Raw genomic sequence first — 16,128 nt, 5'->3', positions numbered from 1 at the left:
AGTCCTTGTTGTATAAAGTGAAATAAAAGTGGTCCGGTGTAAATCCAACGTACGGCTGACTTTTAATGAATTTATAACGAAAGCTGTCAAAAGGAGTTCAAAGACAGGTTCACTTCCGGAAGAACTTGCTACATTTTGATTGGATTGTTTTGTTGTTTTAGTCGTTTAGTCATGTCCGACTCTTCGTGACCCCCTGGACCAGAGCACGCCAGGCACTTCTGTCTTCCCCAGTTTGGTCAAACTCATGCTGGTAGCTTCAAGAACACTGTCCCACCATCTCGTCCTCTGTCGTCCCCTTCTCCTTGTGCCCTCCATCTTTCCCAACATCAGGGTCTTTTCCAGGGAGTCTTCTCTTCTCATGAGGTGGCCAAAGTCTTGGAGCCTCAGCTTCACGATCTGTCCTTCCAGTGAGCACTCAGGGCTGATTTCCTTAAGAATGGAGAGGTTTGATCTTCTTGCAGTTCATGGGACTCTCAAGAGTCTCCTCCAGACCATAATTCAAAAGCATCAATTCTTTGGCGATCAGCCTTCTTTATGGTCCAGCTCTCACTTCCATACCCAGCTCTCACTTCCATACATCACTACTGGGAAAACCATAGCTTTTACTATACGGACCTTTGTTGGCAAGGTGATGTCTCTGCTTTTTAAGATGCTGTCTAGGTTTGCCATCGCCTTTCTCCCAAGGAGCAGGCGTCTTTTAATTTCGTGACTGCTGTCACCATCTGCAGTGATCATGGAGCCCAAGAAAGTAAAATCTCTCACTGCCTCCATTTCTTCCCCTTCTATTTGCCAGGAGGTGATGGGCCCAGTGGCCATGATCTTCGTTTTTTTGATGTTGAGCTTCAGACCATATTTTGCGCTCTCCTCTTTCACCCTCAATAAAAGGTTATTTAATTCCTCCTCACTTTCTGCCATCAAGCTTGTGTCATCTGCATATCTGAGGTTGTTGATATTTCTTCCGGCAATCTTAATTCCAGCTAGGGATTCATCCAGCCCAGCCTTTCGCATGATGAATTCTGCATATAAGTTAAATAAGCAGGGAGACAATATACAGCCTTGTTGTACTCCTTTCCCAATTTTGAACCAATCAGTTGTTCCATATCCAGTTCTAACTGTAGCTTATTGTCGCACATAGAGATTTCTCAGGAGATAGATGAGGTGATCAGGCACTCCCATTTCTTTAAGAACTTGCCATAGTTTGCTGTGGTCGACACAGTCAAAGGCTTTTGCAAAGTCAATGAAGCAGAAATAGATGTCTTTCTGGAACTCTCTAGCTTTCTCCATAATCCAGCGCATGTTTGCAGTTTGGTCTCTGGTTCCTCTGCCCCTTTGAAATTCAGCTTGCACTTCTGGGAGTTCTCGGTCCACATACTGCTTGAGCCTTCCTTGTAGAATTTTAAGCATAACCTTGCTAGCGTGTGAAATGAGTGCAATTGTGCGGTAGTTGGAGCATTCTTTGGCACTGCCCTTCTTTGGGATTGGGAAGTAGACTGATCTTCTCCAATCCTCTGGCCACTGCTAAGTTTTCCAAATTTGCTGGCATATTGAGTGTAGCACCTTAACAGCATCATCTTTTAAAATTTTAAATAGTTCAGCTGGAATACCATCACTTTCACTGGCCTTGTTATTAGCAGTGCTTTCTAAGGCCCATTTGACTTCACTCTCCAGGATGTCTGGCTCAAGGTCAGCAACCACACTACCTGGGCTGTACGAGACATCCATATCTTTCTGGTATAATTCCTCTGTGTATTCTTGCCACCTCTTCTTGATGTCTTCTGCTTCTGTTAGGTCCTTACCACTTTTGTCCTTTATTATGGTAATCTTTGTACGAAATGTTCCTTTCATATCTCCAATTTTCTTGAACAGATCTCTGGTTCTTCCCATTCTGTTGTTTTCCTCTATTTCTTTGCATTGCTCGTTTAAGAAGGCCTTCTTGTCTCTCCTTGCTATTTTTTGGAAATCTGCATTCAATTTCCTGTATCTTTCACTATCTCCCTCACATTTTGCTTGCCTTCTCTCCCCCGCTATTTGTAAGGCCTCGTTGGACAGCCACTTGGCTTTCTTGCATTTCCTTTTCATTGGGATGGTTTTCGTTACTGCCTCCTGTATAATGTTGCGAGCCTCCATCCATAGTTTTTCAGGCACTCTGTCCACCAAATCTAAATCCTTAAACCTGTTCCTCACTTCCACTGTGTATTCATAAGGGATTTGACTTAGATTGTATCTTACCGGCCCAGTGGTTTTTCCTACTTTCTTCAGTTTAAGCTTGAATTTTGCTATAAGAAGCTGATGATCTGAGCCACAGTCAGCTCCAGGTCTTGGTTTTGCTGACTGTATAGAGCTTCTCCATCTTTGGCCGCAGAGAATATAATCAATCTGATTTCGATGCTGCCCATCTGGTGATGTCCATGTGTAGAGTCGTCTCTTGTGTTGTTGGAAAAGCGTGTTTGTGATGACCAGCTTGTTCTCTTGACAGAACTCTATTAGCCTTTGCCCTGCTTCATTTTGATCTCCAAGGCCAAACTTGCCAGTTGTTCCTTTTATCTCTTGATTCCCTACTTTAGCATTCCAATCCCCTATAATGAGAAGAACATCCTTCTTTGGTGTCACTTCTATAAGGTGTTGTAAGTATTCATAGAATTGCTCTATTTCAGCTTCTTCAGCACCAGTAGTTGGTGCATAAACTTGGATTACTGTGATGTTAAAAGGTCTGCCTTGGATTCGTATCGAGATCATTCTATCATTTTTGAGATTGCATCCCAGTACAGCTTTCGCCACTCTTTTGTTGACTATGAGGGCCACTCCATTTCCTTTTTGGGATTCTTGCCCACAGTAATAGATATGATGGTCATCCGAACGGAATTCGCCCATTCCCGTCCATTTTAGCTCACTGATGCCCAGGATGTCAATATTTATTCTTGCCATCTCATTTTTGACCACATCCATCTTACCCAGGTTCATGGTTCTTACATTCCAGGTTCCTATGCAATATTTTTCTTTACAGCATTGGACTTTCCTTTCACTTCCAGGCATATCCGCAACTGAGCGTCCTTTTGGCTTTGGCCCAGCCACTTCATCAGCTCTGAATCTACTTGTACTTGTCCTCCACTCTTCCTCAGTAGCATGTTGGACGCCTTCCGACCTGAGGGGCTCATCTTCCAGCGTCATGACTTTTATATGCCTGTTGTCTTTGTCCATGGAGTTTTCTTGGCAGGGATACTGGAGTGGCTTGCCAGTTCCTCCTCCAGGTGGTTCACATTTGGTCCAAACTCTCCACTATGACCTGTCCATCTTGGGTGCCCTGCTTGGCATAGTTCATAGCTTCTCTGAGTTATTCAAGCCCCTTCGCCACGGCAAGGCAGTGATCCATGAAGGTTTGATTGGATTAGTCATGGTCAATTAAACCCGGAAACTTTGTATTGAGAGCTGTCAAAGTATTGGGAAGGGTGCGCATTAGCCTGCAGTACCTGCGTAGCTGCCACAAGGGGCGCTGTTCAGTAACGCTGATTGGCTGAAGCGGCCGCCGATTGACCTCGAGTTCAAGGAATTGGTCTACCCATTCAAAGAATAGGGTGAAGAGGGTTTGATATAGCGAAAAGGGTTCCAATACGGAGAGCTGTCAAAGTAGCGCTTCCTTATTTACGGAAGGCTTTTCTAAGGGATGCCCCTCTAAAGGGGCATCTCCGGGGTCGGGGAAGGTGGGAGGTGTGTGCGGTGCTTGTGCATTACGTTGTAATGGGGGGGGGGTCCTCCTGCTACACAGTAAAAAAGGAGGGAAAGTCAAGTACAGTGCCCCCTGGGAGAAGCAGTCGGTGCTTCTGCCCATTGCCAAGGGTGGCCCTGCTGAGCAGACTACACTTTCCAGCAGGCTCAACAGTGTAGATTTCAGAGCAGAATAAACTATGATGATTGGGTATGCTCTAGGGAACAAAGGATGAAGGGTGATGGACTTGAATACAAGGAAAGTCAGCACAAGACAAGTGGTTCATTTTGACAAACACAGGAAAGCTGACAAGAGAGGACCTGTGATACACTTATCTGATGATTCAGAGGGGGAAAATGCAAGCCCTGAATTGATGTATAGCATTCCAGATCTACCGCCTACTGTCAGACCTCCTAGCACAGATGCTGAGCAGGAAGGAGAACCAGAGGAGCAGATTGCAAGAAGTGGTACAACCAGAGGGGAGGAGAGTGATGATGAGGCACCCTGAGGTCTACAGGTATAGGGCAGCATACATTTAATCAATGATGATGATAATGTTACAAAAGTTGGGTGCCACCCCCACTCTGCTGAGCTGCAGCAAGAGTCCAAGGGGTTCCAGGCCTCACTCAGGGTCTGTGGTCCTTTGGAGAACTGAAACACAGAGGAAAGCATTCACCACCCCGCAGAGCCCATCGCCCAGCCCTTCCCAGAGTCATAAGCAATACATAAATAATTTAAAAATACACAACCAAAATATACAACCAAACTGAACAATTTCCTCATAAATCACAAGATCTGAAGAAGAAGAAAAACCCAGCAGGAACAGACCCGACTCACAAAAACAACCTCCTAAGCCGAAGATTCTGTTCAGCAGCTTCAGCTTTTGCAGCAGAAGTCAGGGCCCAAGGCTCCCAGGCTAGGTGGGAAAAGGCCTTTAAAGCAGGGAGCAGGTCTTGCAGGAATCTCAGCCAAGGTGGCCTCAGCAGCCTCTTGGGTAAGACAGTTGGAGGTGTTAAAACCAGGAAGGGGGGCAGTTAAACAACTTCCCCCAAATTCCAAGTCCCCACCATAGCCTCTAAGGCCAGACAACGACCATTGACACAGGGCACCATACATACACAACCATTTCCTTGGTTGTAGTGACTAATGACTCCTCTGGAAGAAGGGAATCCAGGCTTCCCCTGCCTCCATAATCCCTGAGGCATGTAGTCCCATACACAGCACCCCTCTCCTGTAGAAGAGCTGATGGGTTTGCTGAGGCAGGGTGTTCCCAAAGCCCAATCGGGAAGGCTGGAGGACAAGGATAGGCATAGTTTTATTGTTCTTTGGGTGGCGGGTACTTAAGGTGCCTGGGACTAAATCTGATAAGCGGAGCAAGTTGATGAACTTGGGTAACCTCAAGATCCCTCTCCCTCTTTATGACATGTTGATGGTGTATCAGTGATGTATCAGTGATGCTTCTGGAAAGGTCTTATGGGAAGTGGGGGAAGGTCTTAAATGAGCGTGTAATCTATGTTGGGGTTCTTACTCTGTGTGGGAACCTGCTGTGCAGCAATAAAGAATGTGGTCTACTGATCACTGTTTTGCTCCAAATTACTTGGCTGGAACTTCTTTCTTTTACTGACCACATAGAACCGCGGGGGACTTGCACCCTGGCAACTGGGCTGTTGAGTAGTCTCTCACCCTGGATTTTTTCCTTAACAGAGGGGAGAGAGCAGTGGCAGTTCTGAAGCAGGTTGGTTAGATTAGTACTATAGGAACAGCATTATACTCCCCATTGCTCCTGCTGTAATAAAGTAACAAAAATGAACATTTTTACACAGTTATCTTGAAACCCTTGTTTATTTTTCAATAAATCCTTTGTATTCCACCACACCCCTCACCGCTCCCTTAGGAGAGAAGTGTTCAAAGAGGAGCTCTCAGCAGGAAATAAGAGGGAGTTTGGTGCAGACCCAGTCCAGACCCATCTCATAGGGGGAGGGTGGCGCAGCGCCAGAGCCACGCCAAGGAAAGATGGGGTGGCAGAACATTGGGAGATAAGCCAGACCTCTGCAAAGTATATTCCGAAGTGCCTCCTTAAGAACAAACCCCGTCCTTCTTGCAACAGCCCTCGAAGGCAGGCCGGGAGTCCCGTCCCCCCCGATATTGCAGGAAGTTGAGGAGCGGGGCTGGGGGCTGGAGAGGGGCTGACCCAGAGACTCTCTTCCTTGTCTGTTGGCAGCAGCACTGGCGGCGCAGTCCCCAAGAAAGGACTCCTTCTCTCTCTCTCTCTCCTTCCCGCCACTCCAACTAGTCCACAGGCAAGGTCCCTCGGAGAACCCTCCTTGTCCGCTACAGGAAACCCCGAGCTCCGCAAAGCCCTGGCGGGGTCTTAAAGAAACAAGAACCGCTCAGCCCCCCAACCCCCAAAGAGAACAAGGCCGGAACTCCCTCCTGGGCCAGGGGGCGGCGGAGCTGGGCGCGCTAGGCTTGCCAAGGGCGAAAAGGCCTGGCGCCGGATTCCTAGAGAGGACAGGAAAAGAAGGCATCCCGAGCCCGCCCAAGCGAAGGGTGAAAAGGCCGGATTCCTAGAGAGGACAGGAAAAGAAGGCATCCCGAGCCCGCCCAAGCGAAGGGTGAAAAGGCCTGGCGCCGGATTCCTAGAGAGGACGGCGGGCGCAGGTCCCTCGCTGGTCTCTTCCGGCTCGGGCCTCTCTCCTCCCGGGAGCCTCGGAGGGCGAGTCTTTCTTCCCCCGGGGGAGGGGGAGCCGGTCCCGGGGCCGCAGCCGAGGTGCGCGGGGACCCCAGGGCAGGAGGGAGCTGAGCATCGCGGCTCTTCCTCGGGGTCCGGGCGCTGCTCTGGGTCCGGGGGAAACGGGCGTGCAAAGGACGAGAGACAAAGCAGATTGATTATTCACAGGCGGGGAAGCCAGGCAGAAGCATTTGGACATAAATATCTGTGCCAAAAATGAACACCTGAGCCCTGCAATCCGTAAAGGCGGTCGGAAGAAAAGGAAGCGCGTCTTCTTCCTGCGGTGAAGTCTGGATCTCCCTCCCGCGGGAGGAGGAAGGGCCTCCGAGCTGGCAAGAAGGACGGGTGGTTAGCCCCCGGGGGTGGGACGGGGAACCTCGCCGGGCAGCTCTCCGCCCTCATGTAAATGCGGGCATGCGATATAACAGTCCCACACATCTGCAGCAGGAGGATGGAAATTCCCAGCATTCCGCACTAACCCCGTTCCCCAGGATTCTTTGGAAGCCATGGCTCTTTCACGGGGTCTGATTCTGCTTTGAAGGTACATTGCAGGTGTGGCCCGGGCGTGCTTTTTCCTTTCTTCTTTGAATAACTTTTTATTGAACTTTATAAACAAGGATAATAGAAGTAATGAATGATACCAATAATTAGACTGAGTCTTCTCATGTCATTTGTATATCACAAAAATAGCAAAATACATCTGCAGGAATATCTGCAATACATGTTTCATTATGAGTGTTTAACGTAGGATTCCTTGGTTCGATTCCTTGGTTCCTGAATTGGTTTAAACAGAAGCAACATAGCATAGCCAAACTCCCAGAGAGGCAAGCTTGTGGTTGCTCTTAGGTTAACTCCCCCCCCCCCCTTTCATGTTGCAAATGGAAGAATGCTAGATGCCCTCATGGTCCCTTCCAACTCTACAAATCTGTGATTCTTAATGGAAATGTTGGTCTATTGATGAGTTGTGGGAGGGAGGCTCAAAGTGAAGATGATGATTTATGTTTACATTTAAATTTAGATCAACCAGATTGAGCCAAATACTGATGATGTGTGTGTTTTCTTCTGTAACCTCAAGGGGCAACAAAACCTCTGCAAATTCCAGCAGGCAAGTTCCCCACTTTCTTGAGGATGTGTGTTACTGCTGTTCTTGTTGTTATTGTTATCATTATTTTTACTACTACTCCATTTATTATCCAGGGCGGGATACAGCAATTTTTAAAATCAACAAAATACAGTCACAGGAATAGGGTGGTCCTGTAAACACATGTCTGCGGTGTCAGAGGCTTTGGTGAATAGCGGAAGGTGCCAGATGTGCCTCTGTGGGAGGGAATTCCCCAACCAAGGAATGCCTCTCTTGGGACATCCCCCTTCCAAAACTCTAAGCGTGGTGAGACTACCAAGACCTCTCCCAATCCAAAAACATCCAATGGGTATTTTAGAGAAGGAGGTGGTTCTTCAGATAATGTGAGCACCTTGAATGGGGCTCAGAAATGAACTCACAACCAATGCAGCAGTTTTAAAAAAGCAAGTAAATGTGTTCTCAGGTCATTGTGGGGATTAAATGAGGAGGGGTGTAAGCCAAGTAGAGCTTTTTGGAGAAAAAGGTGGGATATAAATACAGTTAATAAAGAGAGCGAGCCCACCAGCTAGCCAATAATCTGGTCACTGCATTTTGGACCATCTTCCAAGTCCTCCTACAGCGTGGTGTAGTGGTTAAGAGTGGTGGATTCATAATCCGGTGAACTGGGTTCGCGTCTCCGCTCCTCCACACGCAGCTGCTGGATGACCTTGGGCTAGTCACACTTCTCTGAAGTCTCTCAGCCCCACTCACCTCACAGAGTGTTTGTTGTGGGGGAGGAAGGGAGAGGAGAATGTTAGCCGCTTTGAGACTCCTTAAGGGGAGTGAAAGGTGGGATATCAAGTCCAAACTTCTTCTTTCTCCTCCTCCTCCTCCTCCTCCTCTTCTTCTCTTCAAGGACAGTTTCACACAGAGGGCATTGCAGTAATTCAATCTGATTCAGAGCATGGATTACAAGGGACACCTCGTCACAGTCCCAAAGGGACAGAGATGGCAAACTAGCCCAGAGCTGGAAATGGGCACTGCTAGTCCCTGAGGCCACCTGAGCCTCAAGTGACCCTGCTGGATTCAGGAGTACCCCCAGGCATATATGGCTGTGTGTGGGTTAAGCTTTGTCACACCATCATCATCATCATCATCATCATCATCATCATTATTAATCCACCCTTCACCTTCAGTTCCCAGGGCAGATTACAACATTAAAAACCACATTAAAACCGTTTAAAACAACTTACGATCTCAGAAATAAGACGAGTCTTTCTTTACTTGCTTTTTAGCGCTGCCCCTTGGCTCCACCCCCACGTGCTTTGAACTTACCCCCGTCATCCTCAGGCGGTTGGCCAGGTAAGTATCTGGCCCTCAGAACAAAAAAGGGAAGACCCCACACCAGTAGTATGTTTTGAGAACATTGGAGATTCCAAGTGCTAGAAAATGAGACAGAAACAGGAAAGAAATGTGTGTTTAGCGGGGGAGGACAGGACGGGGAGCAGCTTTTGAGGGCCCCAGGTTTAGGACCCCCACCACAGCCTAGTGTCCACAATGCATTTGGTACTCACTCGTCAGTCGCAGTTCTGACTTCATGCATTGACTGAAAGGCAGGAACAAGCGGGGTATTCATCTCACAGAAATGCCCTCAGTTGTCTGCACATTTAGTATGGCAACATTACTTCTAGGAGGGCTAAAGTCTTCCTTTTTCTTTTAGAGAAAGCTCAGAGTCTGCTGTGGTGCAGTCCAACCCTGGTTCCTAGTAAGACTCATCCACGCTTACTCAGGGAACATTTTTCTTCTCCTGACAGTATACCAATTTTATAACAGAACAATGCGCTTGTTTTGTAGGACTTGCTAGTGCTTCTAATTGGGACAGACAGAACTTGGCAGAAGAAAAAGGGATCTCTGCGAGGCTTCATGAGAGCACAAATGGATGAGCAAGACTCAGCTGACCCTGAAGCAGGAAGAGGCCATGCTATCAAAACTGGGAGCAGTGGGAGTTTCTGGGGAAACTCGCTGCAGAAGGTCCTGGGTGAGGAGGACACCCTCTGCTCAGAGGTGCAGAGCCAGCAGTTCAGGCAGCTCTGTTCCCTGGAGACTGAAGGACCCCGAGAAGTTTGCAACCAATTTTACCGTCTTGATGGTCAGTGGCTGAAGCCAGAAAGGCATACAAAAGTTCAGATGCTGGACCTGGTGATCATGGAGCAGTTCCTGGCTGTCCTTCCACTAGAGATGGAGTGCTGGGTGAGGGAATGTGGAGCAGAGACCAGTTCCCAGGCAGTAGCCCTGGCTGAAGGTTTTCTCCTGAGTCAGGCAGAGGAGAGAAAGCAGGCGGAGCAGCAGGTGAGAGAGACTTTCCTCTGGATGCTCCTAAGGGGCTCCAAACATGAGGGAGGGCATCCCTAAATCCCATCCTTTTTTGGAAAGCATCCAAGAAATGCCTCTGCCATTCCTTTTCCAGTACTTCTCCAACTTCCCTGTTTTAAATCCTTGTTGCTCTTTCAGGGAAAGGAACTGTTTGCAGACAAGGGCTTGGATTCCTCAGAGAGGACTCTGTGGGAAATCAGAGAGAGGCTGTTGGGTAAGGACTGATGAGTTCTTTCTACATTTTGGCACATGCTATTGATTTTGAAACGAATATAATGGGTTCTTTGAATTCTTTTGAGGAAGACATTTGGGCCCAACATGGAGTCTACACACACATAAAAACTGTTCTGAAAATGCTTTTAAAAAAATACATTGACTTTTCCATAAGGCTCACCACCGTCATTTAGTGTCACATTGCATATTGCACTGAAAACACACTTAAAGCCTTTTATTTGTGGCTGTGTAGCTGAGTCCCAAGAACCCCAAGGAGTGGAGATCCATTTTTGTAGCATGAAAATGTGAAATGAGTACAAACATCCAAATGCACTCAGCAGGCAAGACTTTACGTAAGGCCCACCTGAAGTTAGAGTCGTGCTGCTTGACCTCTGAGAGAAGCATGCACCTGTGTCTTCCTACTTGCCTTCTTACTTACAGGTGACCAAATGATGCCATCAAGACATGCTCCTCCATCTTTTCATGGTGCTGGAGGGGAAGCAGCGGCTGTGGAACCAGATCAAGTAGGAGGAAGAAGCCTTGTGGGGAAAGAGGCTGAGGGGTGGGGCTGCCTGGGTGCCTCCGGGCCCAAATGAATCTCTCCCCCTCCTCCTGCTGCTGTGAAACTGCCCTTAACAAAGTCTGAACATGCCATTCCAGAAGATTTGTGTGCTGTGAATAATCAACAGCCACCTCTCCTTAACTAGGTTTCCGAGTGTTGCTAGTATTATTTACCGTATTTTTCACTCCATAGGGTGCACTGGACCATAAGGCGCACCTAGTTTTTAGGAGGGGAAAAAAAAATCTTATTCCCCACCCCAGCCCCAAAGAGCAGCGGACAGGCTTCTGGAGCTGTCAGGTGAAGCCCGGGTTCGCTGTCTTGGCTTCGTTTTTAGCCGTGCGCAACCTCTCCTGGCTGGAGAGGTTGCGTGCTGCCTTGGCTTTGTTTTTAGCCACGGGGCTGGGGCAGGGGAAGCCCGAGCTTCCCCCGACCCCAGCCCCCAGAACAGGTCGGGGAGCGGCGGCAAGGTTGCACGCAGCCTTGCCTCCGCTCCCAGAGCTTGGGGGCTGGTGGGGGAAGCCCGGGTTCCCCGCCCCCAGCCCCAGGGACCACACATTCGCTCCATAAGACGCACAGACATTTCCCCTTAGTTTTTAAGAGGAAAAAAGTGCATCTTATGGAGTGAAAAATACGGTATGTTGTTGCACTTTTATTTATATATTTATTGTTGAATGCTAAGACAGGCTTCTAAGCAGTGGCCAGGAGTCCTCTAGCCAGCCACATCAGTTGCACAATGGGGCTCAGCTCCCTTTCCTCCCACTCCTTGTGCCCCCATGCACCCCTTGCAGTTGGCTTTAGGGCATTGGGAGCCCCCCCCCCCCCGCCGCCAAGAACAGCGCATTGGGGAGTGGAGTGGGGATCTTTCCATCTGGCAAGCTGGAATGCTTGCACAGAGAGAAGGATTTGAAGTTCCACCCTATTACACAAAATTAATACCCATCATTAAAATAGACAACAAAAAATCCATTAAAATGTTAAAACAAGCTCACATAATTGAAATGTGCAGCAAACCCATCCAATTAAAACAACACAGCAATTCACAGGCAGAAAATAGCAGAGCAGTGTACAGTTTATATTCTTCATGCTGTCTAAGAGGACAACCTTTTTCTTTTAGGGTCCAGTGTGCTTTGAAGATGTTGCTGTTCATTTCACAGATGAGGAATGGGTGTTGCTGGATCCTGACCAGAGAGCTCTGCATAAGGAAGTCATGGAGGAGAATCGTGAGGTCATGGACTCTCTCAGTAAGACTCCCTCTTGCTTCATAATTTCTGCTTTGATATTGAGTATTGTGACAAACCTCCAGTAATTGGATGGAGCTCAACAGCACCATCTACAGCATCAAGGATTCTAACTCCCCAATGGAGGACTATCAACTGTTTTGTCTGTGCATATTCTCCCTCCAGTTAGGCTTCAGAGCTGTTAGGAAAGTTGAAACAGCTTCTGTCAGGGTTTTTGGTTGACTCAAGAGAAAACTAACATTGGAGATGGAGAAGAATCCATGATTGGGCAAAGCAAAATCCATCCCAGAAAAGAGTCAGGCTTTATTGACCTCAGGTTCCTATAAATATGTCAGTTAATACAAAGACACTGAACCTTGTAGTAAGACCTGGGTGTTCATCAGTATGCATATAATATCCAGCTCTACCTCTCTTTCAAATCAGAACCTCGGTCCAGTATACCTGAAGGAGTGTTTCCACCCCCATCGTTCTGCCTGGACACTGAGGTCCAGTGCAGAGGGCCTTCTGGCGGTTCCTTCACTGCGAGAAGCCAAGTTACAGAGAATCAGGCAGAGGGCCTTCTCGGTAGTGGCACCTGCCCTGTGGAACGCCCTCCCACCAGTTGTCAAAGAGAAAAACAAGTACCAGACTTTTAGAAGACATCTGAAGGCACCCCTGTTTAGGAAAGCTTTTAATGTTAGACAGATTATTGTATTTTAATATTTTGTTGGAAGCTGTCCAGGGTGGCTGGTGAAACCCAACTAGATGGGCAGGGTATTATTATTATTAATAATACTAATTATTATCAATAAATGAATGAATAAATAAATAAATAATTGTCTAACTCCCTTCTCTTTTTTCTCTCTCACAAGCATTGATTATCATTGTTCAATAATCTGGGGCTCAGTTTCTTCCTAAGGCTCTAATCCATTTCTCTTATTGTCACAGGTGCTGATGAATTGGAAATTAAGAACAAGAGAGACCACTGCAAAATCCACACAGTGGAGAAGCCATATAACTACATGGTGTGTGGAGAAAGCTTCAGTCAGAGCTTCTATTCCTCTTCCCATCAAAAAAATCCCATTGAGAAGAAACTCTGTCAGTGCTTGAAATGTGGAAAGAGCTTCAATTCCAAGAGGAGTCTCACTTCCCATCAAAAAACTCATAGCAGGAAAAAATCATATCAGTGCTTGGAATGTGGAAAAAGCTTCAGTCAAAGCTCCTATCTCATTTCCCATCAAAGAACTCACAGCGGGGAGAGACCATATCATTGCTTGGAATGTGGAAAGAGCTTCACCTGGAAGGCAAGTCTCACTTCCCATCAAATAATTCATACAGGGGAGAAACCATATCAGTGCTTGGAATGTGGAAAGCGCTTTAGTCGGAACTTCCATCTCACTTCCCATCAAAGAACTCACAGTGGTGAGAAACCGTATCAGTGCATTGAATGTGGAAAGAGCTTCAGTCAGAAGGGCCCACTCACTTCCCATCAAAGAACTCACAGTGGGGAGAATCCCTATCAGTGCTTTGAATGTGGAAAGAGTTTCACCTGCAAGGAAAGCCTCATTTCCCACCAAAGAATTCATACAGGGGAGAAACCATATCAATGCTTAGAATGTGGAAAGAGCTTCACTTGGAAGGTAAATCTTACTTCCCATCAAAGAATTCATACAGGGGAGAAACCGTATCAGTGTTTGGAATGTGGAAAGAGATTCACCCAGAAGGAAGGTCTCACTTCCCATCAAAGAATTCATACTGGGAAGAAACCATATCAGTGCTTAGAATGTGGCGAGAGCTTCGCCTGGAAAGTAAGTCTCACTTCCCATCAAATAATTCATACAGGGGAAAAACCATATCAATGTTTGGAATGTGGAAAGAGCTTCAGTCGGAACTCCCATCTCACATCACATGGAAGAATTCACAGAGGCGAAGAGCCATATCAGTGCTTGGAATGTGGAAAGAGCTTCATTCGGAAGGATAATCTCACTTCCCATCAAAGAATTCACAGCGGAGAGAAACCCTATCAGTGCTTGGTATGTGGAAAGAGCTTTAGTCGGAAAGAAAGTGTCACTTCCCATCAAAGAATTCATACAGGGGAGAAACCATATCAGTGTTTGGAATGTGAAAAGAGCTTCAATCAGAACACTCATCTCATTTCCCATCAAAGAATTCATACGGGGGAGAAACCATATCAGTGCTTGGAATGTGGAAAGAGCTTCAGTAAGAGGGCGCATCTCACGGCCCATCAAAGAATTCACACTGGGGAGAAACCATATCAGTGTGTTGAATGTGGAAACAGCTTCAATTCCAAGGGGACTCTCACTTCCCATCAAAGAATTCATACAGGGGAGAAACCATATCAGTGCTTGGAATGTGGAAAGAGATTCAACCAAAAGGAAAATCTCACTTCCCATCAAAGAATTCATACAGGGGAAAAACCGTATCAGTGTTTGGAATGTGGAAAGAGATTCAGTCGAAATTCCCATCGCACTTCCCATCAAAAAACTCACAGCAGGGAGAAACCATATCAGTGCTTGGAATGTGGAAAGAGATTCACCTGGAAAGGAAGTCTCACTTCACATGAAAGAATTCATACAGGGGTGAAACCATTAAAATGCTTGTGATGTGGAAACAACTTCAATTCCAAGGGGAATCCCGTGGTCCATCGAAGAATTCATACAGGGGAGAAACCATATCAGTGCTTGGAATGTGGAAAGAACTTCAGTAAGAGCACCAAGCTCATGTCCCATTAAATAATTCACCGTGGGGAGAATCATAGAATTGTAGCATTGGAAGGGACCCTAAGGTTAATCTCTTGTCTTTGTCCATGGAGTTTTCCTGGCAGGCATACTGGAGTGGATCACGTTTGGTCAAAACTCTCCACTATGACCTGTCCATCTTGGGTGGCCCTGCACGGCATAGCTCATAGCTTCTCCGAGTTATTCAAGCCCCTTCGCCACGGCAAGACAGTGATCCATGAAGTGAGTGAGGAGGAATTAAAAAACCTTTTAATGAGGGTGAAAGAGGAGAGCGCAAAATATGGTCTGAAGCTCAAGATCAAAAAAACAAAGATCATGGCCACTGGTCCCATCACCTCCTGGCAAATAGAAGGGGAAGAAATGGAGGCAGTGAGAGATTTTACTTTCTTGGGCTCCATGATCACTGCAGATGGTGACAGTAGTCACGAAATTAAAAGACGCCTGCTCCTTGGGAGAAAGGCGATGGCAAACCTAGACAGCATCTTAAAAAGCAGAGACATCACCTTGCCAGCAAAGGTCCGTATAGTTAAAGCCATGGTTTTCCCAGTAGTGATGTATGGAAGTGAGAGCTGGACCATCAAGAAGGCTGATCGCCGAAGAATTGATGCTTTTGAATTATGGTGCTGGAGGAGACTCTTGAGAGTCCCATGGACTGCAAGATCAAACCTCTCCATTCTGAAGGAAATCAGCCCTGAGTGCTCACTGGAAGGACAGATCGTGAAGCTGAGGCTCCAAGACTTTGGCCACCTCATAAGAAGAGAAGACTCCCTGGAAAAGACCCTGATGTTGGGAAAGATTGAGGGCGCAAGAAGAAGGGGGCGACAGAGGATGAGATGGTTGGACAGTGTTCTCGAAGCTACAAACATGAGTCTGACCAAACTGCAGGAGGCAGTGGAAGACAGGAGTGCCTGGCGTGCTCTCCATGGGGTCACGAAGAGTCGGACACGATTAAACGACTAAACAACAACAAGGTTAATCTAGTTCAACCTCCTGCAATGTAAGAATCTCGGCTGAAGCATCCATGACATGACCATCCAGCCTCTGCTTAAAATCCTCCAATGAAGGAGCACCCCCCGCCCTCTGAGGGAGTTCATTTCACTGTTTAACAGCTTCCACCACCAGAAAGCTCTTCCTTGAGCTATTTCCACCATCTCAGCCTCCTCTTTTCGAGGCTAAACACAGCCAGTTCCCTAAACCATTCCTCACAAGGCTTGTTTTCCAGACCCTTGATCATCTTAACCACCCTCCTCTACACATAACTGGACCCCGTATTCCAGGTGTCGCCTGTCCAAGGACTAGTCTGACCTTGAACTGGACACTATACTTCAGTTGATGCAGACATTAGCCTTTTTGACTGCAGCGTCACACTGCTGACTCGTGTCAAGCCAAGTATTACCCATTGTATATATGTTCAGCTGATTATTCCTGTGTTAGTGCAGAACCTTACATTTGTCCTTATTAAAATTCATTTATTGCCTTTTTATACCACCTTTTCCTCCAAGGAGTATTA

The 16,128-nt window shown here is 47.0% G+C and overlaps 1 protein-coding gene across 10 annotated transcripts; it reads left to right on the top strand.

Moving 5' to 3' along the window:
- The first annotated feature begins 680 nt into the window (after positions 1-680).
- LOC310712159 (uncharacterized protein) lies at positions 681-16,101 on the top strand. Of its 10 annotated transcripts, none has more exons than XM_083514949.1 (9): positions 682-945; positions 5,017-6,975; positions 7,510-7,539; positions 8,790-8,856; positions 9,349-9,843; positions 10,006-10,081; positions 10,522-10,604; positions 11,757-11,883; positions 12,808-16,101. In XM_083514949.1, exons 5-9 carry the CDS (start codon positions 9,418-9,420, stop codon positions 14,481-14,483), a joined length of 2,388 nt encoding a protein of 795 aa, XP_083371075.1. In that variant the 5' UTR covers positions 682-945; positions 5,017-6,975; positions 7,510-7,539; positions 8,790-8,856; positions 9,349-9,417; the 3' UTR covers positions 14,484-16,101. The 10 variants fall into 10 exon arrangements, 9 of the variants coding, with proteins under 9 accessions (XP_083371080.1, XP_083371075.1, XP_083371072.1 ...); XM_083514946.1 differs by having other exon boundaries at positions 7,453-7,539; XM_083514948.1 differs by having other exon boundaries at positions 5,017-6,986; positions 7,453-7,539.
- Positions 16,102-16,128: the final 27 nt, after the last annotated feature.

This window comes from Podarcis liolepis (assembly GCF_965112155.1).
Source record: "Podarcis liolepis genome assembly, chromosome: 1".
Lineage (NCBI taxonomy): Eukaryota > Metazoa > Chordata > Lepidosauria > Squamata > Lacertidae > Podarcis > Podarcis liolepis.
The sequence above is the reverse complement of the archived record's forward strand: the minus strand, read 5'-3'. Positions and strand labels throughout refer to the sequence as shown.